Raw genomic sequence first — 12,968 nt, forward strand, 5'->3', positions numbered from 1 at the left:
GGAAAAAAAAAGCACCGAAATAAAGCACCGAAATGTGCGCTGCTTTTCGGTCTGGTTACTACCGTTTATGTCAGAAGCACCGGACACCGGTACCCATCCTTAGTGGTAACGTTTTATTTTAATGTTTTATCATTTTTTTGTGAAGCACTTTGTGATGTTCCTATTAATGTGCTGTTAATTTTACCTTTTGTATTTCTGTAACTATAAATGACAGTTTACTGAAGTAACTTCTTTAATGTGGATTATGTAGTAATTTAGTAATCAGCCATGTACACATGGGTTTGTCAGTTAGCTATATCCAGAATGCTAGTCTGCTGAAAGCTGCAATGCCTGATTGAGACTTCTGCAGTGAACTTTGGTGGCGTGTCACCTATGTACAACGCCAAAACCACAGGGGTTTGCGGTTACACACAACTCCTGTGGTTTTGCTGTATAACTTGAATATAACTTGAGTATAACTTGAACCTCAGTGAAGGTCACTGAGGTTCAAAGTAAACTGGAAATGCATCAGAGTAATGGAGTTTATTCTGGTACATTTCAGAATAATGCATCGGTTATTCTGTTGAGAAAGTCAGCACTGGTGAACTGAAAGAGAAATGTGTTACTTTCTGGTCTGACCTAATGTTTGCATAAGCTGTACATGTTGAAATGAGAGAGAACTGCACAATAAGTTATAATTGTTACTTCTCGTTTTCTTTGGTGTGTTTCTCTCCTTTTCTGTACTTTTGTTCTTATGCAGTACATTAATACGTCTAATGATCTACAAAACAAGTCTCAGAACACTCAGTATGAGACTCTGAGCCCTGAATCAAAGCTGACCCACGCTCTGAACACGCAGACGTCTCTTCACAGACATTCATCTGAACATCTGTCAAAGTTTTGGAAAGTCTCTGTGTGGAATTATTCATTGGTGTCCCCTTTCTTCACTATATCCACTAGGGCCATATAATACCGTTCACGGTAATACCGGTATAATGTTGGGCAACGATAAGAAAATGAAATATCGCGATAGAATATGGGTAAAACGCGCATGTGCAGTGCCTTTGTTTTCATACGCACATGGTGGAAAAAGCATGGCAGCGACGGAGAATGAGAAGGGAGAAAGCGGATGTTAAATGAAACGGATGAACCAGAACTGGTTTGTAAAAATGCTGCAACTTCAGTGGTGTGGAACTGGTTTAGCTTTCATCCGTCAGATACACAACAAAGCACTATTTTTGGTAGCGCATGCTAGCGGGCCGTCGTTATTAACGTGTTTTTTGGAAAATATGGCACACTTAAAATCAATCCTTTGATTTTTCTGAAAATCGACAGTGCCCCTTATAATCCCGTGTGCCTTATGGATGAATTCTGGTTGTGTTTACTGACCTCAAAACGATTTTATGTGGCACACGGCGCTCAAAAATCTGTCAGATGTTTCAGTACGACTTTGCTAAGCTACGAACCCGCACTGCTTGATGGATTGTCGGAGCATTCCGGCTATCGTAGGCAGGAGCCTGGCGGAGTGATACGTACTGTGCTTCAACATAATATTACCGTATTGTGTGTGTATAACCTTTTTTTAAGTTTTGTGGATATTATACATGGTTATGCTGAGGATATGTCGGCCAATTTCCACTGGAAATGCCTTTTGCTTAAACTGTCAGCAAGAAATTTGCATTTGCACTGTAAAATTTTTATATATGTCATGATCCTGGGTCCTTTTGACCCAGCGTTTTGTGTTTTCTCTTATTGTGATTTTGGTTCTGTTCTTCCTCTGTTTAGTGTTTATTCGGTTCTGCCCATGTATTCCTGTGTTAAGTCCACATTTCTTAGTCTGTGTCCTTGCATGTGTAAGTTCCTGTTTTATTGTGAAGGTCTGTGTCTCATGTCAGTGTGTTCTGTTTACGTTTCCCCTGCCTCGTCAGCTGTGATGTCTTCCAGGTGTGTTCCCCTCCTGTTTCCCATCCCCTGATTCTTGGCATGTGTATTTATAGTGTGTGTTACCTCGTCCTCGTTGCTGGTCCATCTGTGTTGTTCACCTCGGTCTTCCTGCATCTCTCCGTCCGTCTCTCTGTGTATTTCCCCGTACCTCCCTGCATCTTCGTTCAGGTTTGTTTTGTTAGCTCTGCCCAGTTTAGGTTTTCCAGTTTCATGTTCACCTGCCATTGCGGTTTGTATCCACTCCTGTTAATAAATACTCACCTGCACCAGAGCTGCTGCATTTTGGGTCCTTTCTACAAACTCCACACGTCTGCCACACCGGACGTGACAATATAACTTTAATGCACATAAAAAACAGCTGCTTGTTTAAGTGAAAATACATGGATGTGGGGTTTTTTTTGCACTAATAAAGTTGTGGAGTTGTAAAGTATTTTGTCTAGTGTCAATTATATCGTCAGTTATATCGTTATCGCAAATTTTCAAATGTATATCGTGATAAATATTTTTGGTGATATCGCGCTGCTCTAATCATCACCATCTCACTATTCAGCTCAAGCAGTTGAACTTGTAGGACTAACAGACACATGTTAAATGACTTAAAATCAACCACTCACCATATAGATATACACTACCAGTCAAAAGTTTGGACACACCTTCTCACTTATTGTTTTTTTGATATTTTTACTACTTTCTACATAGTACATACATACTAAAGATATATGAAGCAAGATGTATGAAATCATCAAATCAAAATTTATTTATATAGCACATATTAAAACAACAATGTTGACCATAATGCTTCACAGTCAGTAAAGGCATGAGACAATTAAAACAAAACAATATAAAACAGGACAACAAACAATAGGTAACAACACAACAAGCTAGAACAGCCAACTAGTTAGCAAAGAAAAAATGATAAATAACTCTAAACATATCTTTAGATTTCTGAATGTAGACACCCTTTACTTTGTTGACAGCGCTGTAAACTCTTGGCCTTCTTTCAGATGGCTTCTTAATGGGTTTGGGACCATCAGTTGTGTTGTGCAGAAGTCAGGCTGGTACACAGCTGACTTTTTATCTTTCTTGCACACATATATATACATATATATATAAAGTCTTTGATTTGTTTCATTTTCACTTCAGATGTCAAAAGTTGTCAGCACACTAATATTACTATTAGTGCGCATAATATTTAATATTTAAAACAACTGTGAAGAGTTTGCTTAAAAGAAAACACCGATAACTGTATTATATCATTTGATAAACATTATTGATTTTTTGAAGTTGCAGTTGTACCTGTGCTGTTGAAACACTCAAATATTTTTTACAACAAAAAGTTTAGTTAAAAATAAACTTAAAGAAACTAGAAAAGTTGTTAACCAACAGAAGAGACACTTTAAAAAAATTAATTTAACACAGTGTGTGTGTGTGTGTGTGTGTGTGTGTGTGTGTGTGTGTGTGTGTGTGTGTGTGTGTGTGTGTGTGTGTTAGCCTTAAAGGTACACATCAATTAGAGAGAGTTTCATTAAAATAGGACAGTGAAATGTTTTGTGGATTTCACATAACCTCAGGTGAGGCCTATTACAGAGTGGGAAAACCAGCAGTGATCCACTTATCAAGCAGAAAAAGGCTCACTGGTCTTATTTACCATCTCTGACCCTCTAGTTTTAACTAAAGAGCATCGAGAGTTTCACCTAATTAACATTTAGAGGAGATACAGATGTAAGAGTTCAGCAAAGTGCAGAAAGTGGACACAGTAACATTAACATCAGTTCAGTATAAAGCAGCAGAATCAGAAAATTAAACCAACAGATGCCGTTCCTCTAGACTGTAGTGCTGTAGTGGAATTGCCTACATATCTACATGTGAGGTGAAGGTCATGCCGCTGATCGTGTGACAGGATGTAAACATTGATGGTGTCCCCCTCAGCTGAGCTGTAATATTAGCCAGATGCACACTTTTTTTGAATGATGGTTGACGGTTCTCTGAAGAGCAAATATTTCCTGCTAAACTCCACACAGGTCATGATTTATGACAAGAAATGCTGCTACTAATTTAAGTTTGTCACAGTACTTTTTGTTTGTTTGCTTGTTTGTTCGCTTCTTTGAGCAATACAAGGCCATAAACTGTCAATTTAAGTGTTTCTCTGTTTATTAGTAATTAACACTTCTACCAAGTGTCAGACTAATCAGTTGTATCCAGATAAAATATCAAACACTGAAATGATTAGTTACTCCTTTTATTCACACTAACATCTATTAATTGCTCCATTTTAACACAACATTTCTTCCTTTCGTCCTTTCTCCTGCAAAACTGATAATAATAATTCATAGTTTCTTCTGTAGTTGAGTGAAGTATTCATTCATTCAGGGGAGTCTAAAATGTTTTGGGATATTTGTAAATAACAAAAGAGCATTTGAAAACACTTAAATTAATTTTAGAAATGCTCCCACATTTCATGTTTATATTAATCAGATCAAAAAAGAAAAAAAATTATCAGATGCAAAATGTTACATTTTTTAATATGTTAATTATTTTTTTTTTTGGGGGGCGGGCGTTACTGCATCACTCCACTCTGGTGTTTAATAGACTGAATTTCAGTCACATACTTTTTGAAACTGTCCAGTTACTGCTGCTTTCTCACAAATACTTCTGTGAGGCTTTGAGCAAAGTACATCAAACCAACACTTCAGATCATCAGCTCCACCTTTTTCTCCCATGCTCACACATTGTCTGGCTCTTTGCCACTCCAAAACTGCAGCCTAAGTGATTAAAAACAAAAAGAAAAAGTTCAATAAAAACCATAACTTTAATTCTCGAAATGAAAAAAGTATTTTCACAACAATCAAACCTTTCATTCAGTGGTGATCCGTCCACCCACACCCATCTGCCCTCTACTGCTGAGTCTGTCAGTCCGATCCAGAACTTGTCCTCAGCTTCAGTCATTACATCTCTCAGTCTTCTCTCCAGGAAAGTCTGATCAGGAAAATATGATGAAAATCACCTTGTTAGACTTTTCTGTGCTGAGAAGATGAAACATAAAGATGTGATGAACATATGAGAACATGAACCTGCAGCAGTGTTTCATACCTGCTCCTCTCTGCTCTCTATCTTAACCAGGTCTCCTCCTTTAGCTCTACACTCATCTCTGCTCTGTTTCCAGGATGATTGACTGATGGAGAAGTAATAGCACTTTCCTCCATGTAGCTCCCAGCCTTCTTCACATATATAACAAGGATCATCTTTGAAGAGATTACAGCAACGACTTCAGTCAGGTGGAAGAATCACTGTTCATGTTTGTGTGAACTCAGCTTGAAGTTTGTGACTCAGAGACAAAATCTATAACTTACTTATTACTTTAGGTCCTGGACAGGTCGGCTGCACCGTGCTGCATGGTTTTATCTTAGAGAGAGTCTCTGTTAGAATAAAGAACAAAACAGTCGTCAGTCATTCATCATGTGTTTTTATCTCAAGCTTGAATTAAAAAACAAATAATCATTTACATGGAATAAAAAAGACCGACTCAGCTGTGTGTCATGAGTTTGATTTAGACTGAAGGTTAGAAACAATCAGCTGTATATGCTTACCTGTCAGATTACTTTCACACTTCATTTTGTGATGTTTCAGGTTTTCGAGCTGTTTGTTCGTTCTAATTTTGTCAAACGCTGATTAAAAAAGAACAAACAAACCAGTCAGTCAGTGAGGTTTGTTTACACTGAAAGGATTTTTGTAGATTTGTGTTTTCAGTGTTTCTTTAGTTCTCATGTTTTCAACTGCTGACTTAAAAATGAGAGAAACAAACAGACAGATTTTTCAGAAAACAAGAGAAACACTGAAAAGTTGGACACATCTTTAATTTGTTGCAACATGATTAAAACAGAGCCAATGTGGGCAATCTGCAGTGTTTTACACCTTCACTGTAAATGTTTTATTCATTTGATTTACAGAAAATCAGATCATTGATTTCTTTAAGTTAAGTAAGACGAAGTAAACCACACATGATGAGAGCAGCTGCCAGCAGGATACAGAGAACCAGCAGTGCCACTCTCTCTGTGGTGACCTTTGACCCTCTCTTTGATTTTGCATGTTGAGAGTCAGGAGCTTCACCTGATGAAGATTTAGAGGAGACACAATGTGAGAGTTCAGAAAAGTGTGTATTTATCAGTTATAACAGTTTTAAACAGTTTCTCATGTTACAATACTTTAGTACTATTAAAGTACACTGAACTGTAGCTGAGTGTCAATACAAGAACATTAAAGTTGATTAAGATGCTTTGCACAGGAAACACTTGAGTTAAAACATGTTAACATGTCACAAATACTTTTGGTCAGTTCCTGTTTTGTTTGCTCATCAAATGTTCATTTTGCATAACTTTTAAAAACTCTTTCTTCATCAATTACTTTTGACCCTTTACATTTCTGATTTATGCAATAAATGAAGAAAATAATTGATATGATTAAACAATGAATGTGGGCTCTACATAATTTTAAGTTGTATACATGTAATGTTGTTCTGTTCCAGCACAAACATCTTAACTTTAACTCAAAGTCTGATGATGATCACTCAGATCTGACTGAAGCTCCGTCACCTTCCTGTTGTTTTACCACCACATTAATGTTCTTACCTTCTATGAAGCTCTGCGGACGGCTCATCATGCTGAAACTTCAAGATCCTGACTTCAGACTTAATCCAACAGTCTCTGAATCACAAAACACAACAAAGTGTTGAAATTATGTTTCCTTTATTATTTATCATAGATTCAATTCTTTATACATTTAACAGAAACTAGATGTAGCTACACTTTGATGCTTAATTTAATTGCTTCCTTACTCACTGTGGCTTCTGTTTTACAGCTTACAAAACCCTGTTGGCCTGTTCCTAAAGAGGAGGGAGGAGGCTTCATCTACAGTCTGGCTCCTCCTTTCAGAATAACGGCTTTTATTACAACTGAAGGAAGGTTTCTTTATTTATTGTTGAAATGTCTGTCACTGTGGTACAATGTGCTGATCTCTTGCATACAGATGCAACAACAGTTTTATGAGTTGCATCACATTTGCAGGCAGTTAAAAGGAAGATCAAAATAAAAACTATTAAAGCAGAACAAAATCAGGAACTGCCCATGAGATGAGGTGAAATTTTAGCGTGTTGTTAAAATAGTTGTTTCACAAATTTGGCACAACCTGATTTTTTCTCAACAATCAAGCCTTTTGCACAGTCCTGAACCATCCAACCACAAATATCTGCCCTCTACTGCTGAGTCTGTCAGTCTGATCCAGAACTTGTCATCTTCATTCATGATGTTTCTCAATCTTCTCTCCAAAAATGTCTGAACAGAAACAGTTGAGGAAATGACCTCAGGAGACATGTCTGTGTAGGTTCTCAGTCACACAGGTCGTGGTAGAAGTGACTGTAGTTTTTTAAGTTTAGGAAATTTTTAATTTTTAAAAATACTCTGTTTAATTTATTAATGGCTTAATTAGTTGTATTTTCTAATAAATGTGGTGCTGTACCAGAAATTCCCAAACTTATATTAAAATGTTGATCAAAAACACTAAAGAAATGTGAATACTGTAAAAACAACCATTTAGGGGTCAGTCATGACAAGTTTTACAGTTTTTTACTCACAGCTTTATTTTTGAGACCTTTGAGACCGTTTTTTAAATGTTTCTTTGACCCTCATTTGTTCAAATGCTGATTAATAAATTGGATAAACAGAAATGGTATGCTGATCAGCTGGAACTTAAAATAATAAGACTATTTTTTCTGACACCTCTGCTCTGTGGTCGAGGTCTAGAATTGCAGATGTGTTTAGCAGATTAGACTGCGATAATTATAGATATAATTATTAAGTAAATAAGTATAATAAATGTATAACAAACTAAAAAAGAAAAGTTGGAAATGGATTTACTAAAACATATTTTATTCAATTAATTTTATTTATTAATACATCTTGAAATACTTCCTAGTCATCCATATCAGGGTACAGTATCTACAGGTCTGAATGTCTGGGATACAAATTGTCAAGGACCTCGGTCTGAGTGACCCAGGGTCGATGAGCAGTTTGGACTTGTTTATATATTTACTGGTTTGTGGCTTGTGACCCTGGTTTTCAGGTTTGTGTGTATAGGTGTTTGTGTGCGCGTTCTGGAGGTTCGGTTTACAGGCACCGTTCGGACTGGTGGGTGTGTCCCGTTGGGAGGCTGGCCACACCTGAGGAGGATGATCACACACACCTGCAGCTGATCAGGACTGTCGACAGAGGTACATAGCAGTGTGGCTGAGCTCTCCTCGACGCTGGATTGTTGTGTGACTACCCGTCAGTGTTTTCAGCATAATCAGTGAGTGTTAGTCTGTTGATATTTAGATGTGCACTAACGGCTGCCTCTGTGGATTTTCCAGTAGGAGTGCGGGAACGAGAAGGCAGTGAGCACGAGTATCACGAGAACGGAGACACAGAAGGGGAATCAGGGCACACAGGGATTCTTTGTTGTGCAATTATTTACTACACTTTGTTAGTAAATAACTTTGTTGGTTTAGGGCACTGTGCATATTTACTTTTAGTTACCTGGTAACCCAAAAACGGAGAAACTTACATGGTTGTGAATCTGTTTGAACAAAGCTGTGGTCATTTTTTTAACTTTATCAAATACTTTGCCAAGAACATTACTTAAGTATTATTATTATTATTATTATTGTTATTATTATTTAATATGATAAAGTATTATTACTAATCCTAAAAAAAACTTATGTAAAGTTCCTTTGCATTTAAATTTGTTGGAGAGAAATATATTTAACTCAAAATGTAATGAACCAACTCATAGTTTTTTACCATCACAAAAGGTGCCAAGTGCTACACACACAAACAATTTTAAATGAAGAAAACTAACTGAGTTATGATGTTACAGTTTTTCTCAAATGCTAAAACACATTTCACAAACGTTCCCACCATGTTCCCCAATGTCTAAACACAACACCCTTTTCTAAAGCTACATAAACACAACCACACCTTCCCACTGCAAAACTCAAACTTTCACACCGAAAGAGCAGCTCGGAGCTTTCAAAAATGTAAACACTATACACATCATTACACACTACAGCAAAACAATTGAAAACACAATGCTCAATTTGTGAGAAGGTTCTTTGTTTCATAACTGCCAATGCATATTTTTAGAAACTATACAGTAACGGATCGTCGTAGATCTCTGCAGAGGATTAGGCATTTAGATTTATGAGTTTCATATGAAGAGTATAAATCTATAGAAAATCCTGCATGTACGTACACTACTGTAACACAACTCAATGCAAAAACAGAATCTATTGCACACAACAGTACTCTTGAAAACATGATCAGGGTGTGAAGTTTTTTTTATTTACGTTATTCACACCACACACTCACCAAATCACTGTGCAGCATCGTGTCGCTGAGCTGCATCGGGCCACATCACCTCATCCACATCGCAGGCTATATTGTCTCCCGCCAGGGACCGCGGGAAAAACGCCCCGGAATGGCGAATCCATCCTTGGAAGGCCTCCGCTGGGATGTCAACACAGGCCAGCTCCATTGCCCTTAGGAGGTTCTCTCTTGTGTATGGTTGTCTGTCATAAACCTTCCATCTCCACGATGAGAAGAACTCCTCTATAGGGTTCAGGAAAGGGGCAAGGCAAGGCAAGGCAAGGCAAGTTTATTTATATAGCACAATTCAACAACAGGGTGATTCAAGGTGCTTCACAGAAACATTGAAAACAACAGATAAAAAACATGATTTAAAATTGATTAAGACGAGCAAGCAAACAAACAAACAAACAGTATATAAAATCAAAAATCAAAACAGTAGATAAAATCAAATCAGTAGATAAAATCAAAACAGTAGATAAAATCAAAACAGTAGATAAAATCAGGACAGTAGATAAAATCAGTAGTTAAAATGTAAATTTTGAAATTTAAGCTTAAAAGTGTGGATTTGGTGTTTTATTCAAATGCAGCTGAGAACAGGTGAGTCTTCAACCTGGATTTAAATAAACTGAGTGCTTCAGCTGATCTGAGGCTTTCTGGGAGTTTGTTCCAGATATAAGGAGCATAAAAGCTGAATGCAGCTTCTCCGTGTCTGGTTCTGACTCTGGGGACTGATAAAAGACCGGATCCAGATGACCTGAGAGATCTGGAAGGTTCATACTGGGTCAGGAGGTCACTGATGATGTATTTTGGTCCTAAACCATTCAGAGCTTTATAGACCAGCATCAGAACTTTAAAGTCTATCCTCTGACGGACAGGCAGCCAGTGTAAAGACCTCAGAGCTGGACTGATGTGGTCCACTTTTTGGTCTTAGTGAGGACTCGAGCAGCAGAGTTCTGAATGAGCTGTAGTTGTCTGACTGATTTTTAGGTAGACCTGTAAAGATGCTGTTACAGTAATCAAGCCTACTAAAGATGAATGCATGGACTAGTTTTTCCAGGTCCTGTTGAGACATCAGATCTTTTATCCTTGAAATATTCTTGAGGTGATAGTAAGCTGACTTTGTTATTGTCTTAATGTGTTTTTCTAAGTTTAGGTCTGCATCCATCACTACACCCAAATTTCTCGCCTGGTTTGTGGTTTTTAGGTGTATAGATTGAAGTTCTCTGGTGACCTGTAATCGTTTTTCTTTGGCACCAAAGACTATTACCTCAGTTTTGTTTTTGTTTAGCTGGAGAAAATTGTGGCACAGCCAGTCATTAATTTCCTCAATGCATTTACCAAGAGCCTGTACAGGGCCTCGGTCTCCTGGTGACATTGCGATATATATTTGTGTGTCATCTGCATAGCTATGATAGTTTATTTTGTTGTTCTTTATAATCTGTGCCAGTGGGAGCATGTAAATGTTGAACAGAAGGGGTCCCAAGATGGAACCTTGGGGAACTCCACATGTGATACTTGTCTGCTCAGATGTGAAGTTACCTATTGATACAAAGTATTTCCTGTTTTCTAAGTATGTTTTGAACCAGTTTAGTACAGTTCCTGAAAGACCTGCCCAGTTCTCCAGTCGTTTGAGTAATATGTTGTGGTCAACTGTATCAAATGCTGCACTGAGATCCAGTAAAACTAAGACTGACATATTTCCACTGTCTGTATTCAGACATATGTCATTAAACACTTTGGTCAGAGCGGTTTCAGTGCTGTGGTTCTGTCTAAAACCTGACTGGAAGGCATCATAGCAGTTATTCTGTGTTAAGAAGTAATTGAGCTGTTGAGAAACTGCTTTTTCAATGATCTTACTTAAAAATGGGAGATTTGAGATCGGCCTGTAGTTATTCATTTGTGTCTTGTCAAGATTGTCCTTTTTCAGTATAGGTTTAATTACAGCAGTTTTTAGTGATTCTGGAAACACACCTGACATTAAAGAAAAGTTTACGATCTGTAACAGGTCTGACTCCAAGGTCTTTGAGACCTTTTGAAAAAAACTTGTTGGCAGGACATCTAAACAGCAAGAGGAGGAGTTCAGTTGACCTAAGATGTCCTCCAGGTCTTTGCTGTTAATAGGGTGAAACTGTTTGATGGTGTTTAAGCAGTTTTTCGGTGGACACAGTACATATCCTGGATCTGCTGTTGATGTACCAATTGCTTGTCTAATCTTTTGGATTTTTTCTGTGAAGAATTTGGCAAAGTCATTGCAGGCCATGGTCGAATGAAGTTCAGCTGCCACTAACACAGGAGGGTTTGTTAGCCTGTCAACTGTAGAAAATAAGACCCGAGCATTATGACTGTTTTTGGTGATGATGTCAGAGAAGTGGACTTCCTTGCACTCCTCAGTTGTAAATTATAATTGTGAAGTTTCTCTTTATAGATGTCATAATGAACCTGGAGGTTTGTTTTTCTCCATCTACGCTCAGCTTTCCTACACTCTCTTTTTTCATTTTTCACCAGTGTGGAGTTTCTCCATGGAGACTTTTTCCTTCCAGAGATGACCTTCACCTTAATGGGAGCAATAGTGTCCATTACATTTAACATTTTAGCATTGAAGCTGGTGACGAGCTCATTGACTGAACCTCTGGACAGGTCAGGTGTTAATGGGAAGACCTGGTTAAAGATCTCACTACTGTGTTCAGTTATACACCGTTTTGTGATCACTGCTGTTGACGTATTTGTGTGGGCTAAAATTTTACTTTCAAAGAAAACACAGTAATGATCAGACAGGCCCACATCAGACACTGTAACCTTTGAAATGCTCAGGCCCTTGGAGATCAGTAGGTCAAGAGTGTGTCCTCTATTATGTGTGGCCTCTGTTACATGCTGAGTCAGCCCAAAGTTGCCCAGAGTGTTACTCAGGTCTTTAGTCCCTTTGTCCTGAGGGTTGTCCACATGGATGTTAAAATCCCCAACAATAATTACACAGTCGAAATCAACACAGATCACAGACAGCAGTTCACTGAGGTCATTAAAAAGTCTGTGCAGTATTTGGGAGGCCTGTAAACATTAAGAAACACAACTCTGGATGGGGCCTTCAGCTGTAAAGCCACATATTCAAAAGACTGAAAACTTCCAGGAGATAGCTGCTTACATTGAAATGATTCATTAAACAAGACAGCAACCCCTCCTCCTCTCCTGCTCACCCTGGCCTCACTGATAAAACTGTAGTTAGGAGGGGTCGACTCGATGAGAACAGCTCCACTGTTACTTTGGTCCAACCAAGTTTCAGTTAAAAACATAAAATCAAGGCTGTGCTCAGTGATTAAATCATTAATTAAAAATGTTTTCCCAGCTAAAGATCTAACGTTTAATAAAGCCAACTTAAGTGTTTTAGAGGTATTACTTGCCCCCTCGTGTTTGGGAGCAGTCTGTGGCACACAAGGTATATTTACTATATTTAAAGATCTTTTAGAGTGCAGCTCTCTGTGTTTTGACCAGGCCACATGTCTCCTTCTGTCACCTAAAAGTACAGAAATTTTAAAACCTTCTAATAAACAGGGTCCCAGCTTCTCCTGGGAAAAGTCACCACTGCCATAATCCTCACAGCCTGGACCCTCCACACATCACACATCAGACTGCGGAGACAGAGCATGAAGGTGG

The 12,968-nt window shown here is 38.1% G+C and overlaps 1 protein-coding gene across 4 annotated transcripts in view; it reads right to left on the reverse strand.

The window, feature by feature from the left end:
* The window catches only part of LOC116312158 (CD209 antigen-like protein E), a 32,314-nt gene that overhangs the window by 9,745 nt on the left and 9,601 nt on the right, over window positions 1-12,968 (reverse strand). Inside the window, exons 1-7 of one of the 4 annotated variants that reach the window (XM_039606162.1) lie at window positions 9,321-9,777; window positions 6,549-6,623; window positions 5,920-6,030; window positions 5,511-5,588; window positions 5,274-5,339; window positions 5,014-5,165; window positions 4,775-4,899 (exon numbers count right to left, since the gene is read on the reverse strand). In XM_039606162.1, coding sequence (XP_039462096.1) covers window positions 4,775-4,899; window positions 5,014-5,165; window positions 5,274-5,339; window positions 5,511-5,588; window positions 5,920-6,030; window positions 6,549-6,579 — 563 coding nt within the window. In that variant the 5' untranslated portion in view covers window positions 6,580-6,623; window positions 9,321-9,777. Of the gene's footprint in view, window positions 1-4,774; window positions 4,900-5,013; window positions 5,166-5,273; window positions 5,340-5,510; window positions 5,589-5,919; window positions 6,031-6,548; window positions 6,624-6,754; window positions 6,815-9,320; window positions 9,778-12,968 lie in introns of those variants that run through there. The other 3 variants (XM_039606163.1, XM_039606164.1, XM_039606161.1) reach the window with 3 other exon arrangements.

Source organism: Oreochromis aureus, linkage group 22 (genome assembly GCF_013358895.1).
Source record: "Oreochromis aureus strain Israel breed Guangdong linkage group 22, ZZ_aureus, whole genome shotgun sequence".
In the NCBI taxonomy this organism is placed as follows: domain Eukaryota; kingdom Metazoa; phylum Chordata; class Actinopteri; order Cichliformes; family Cichlidae; genus Oreochromis; species Oreochromis aureus.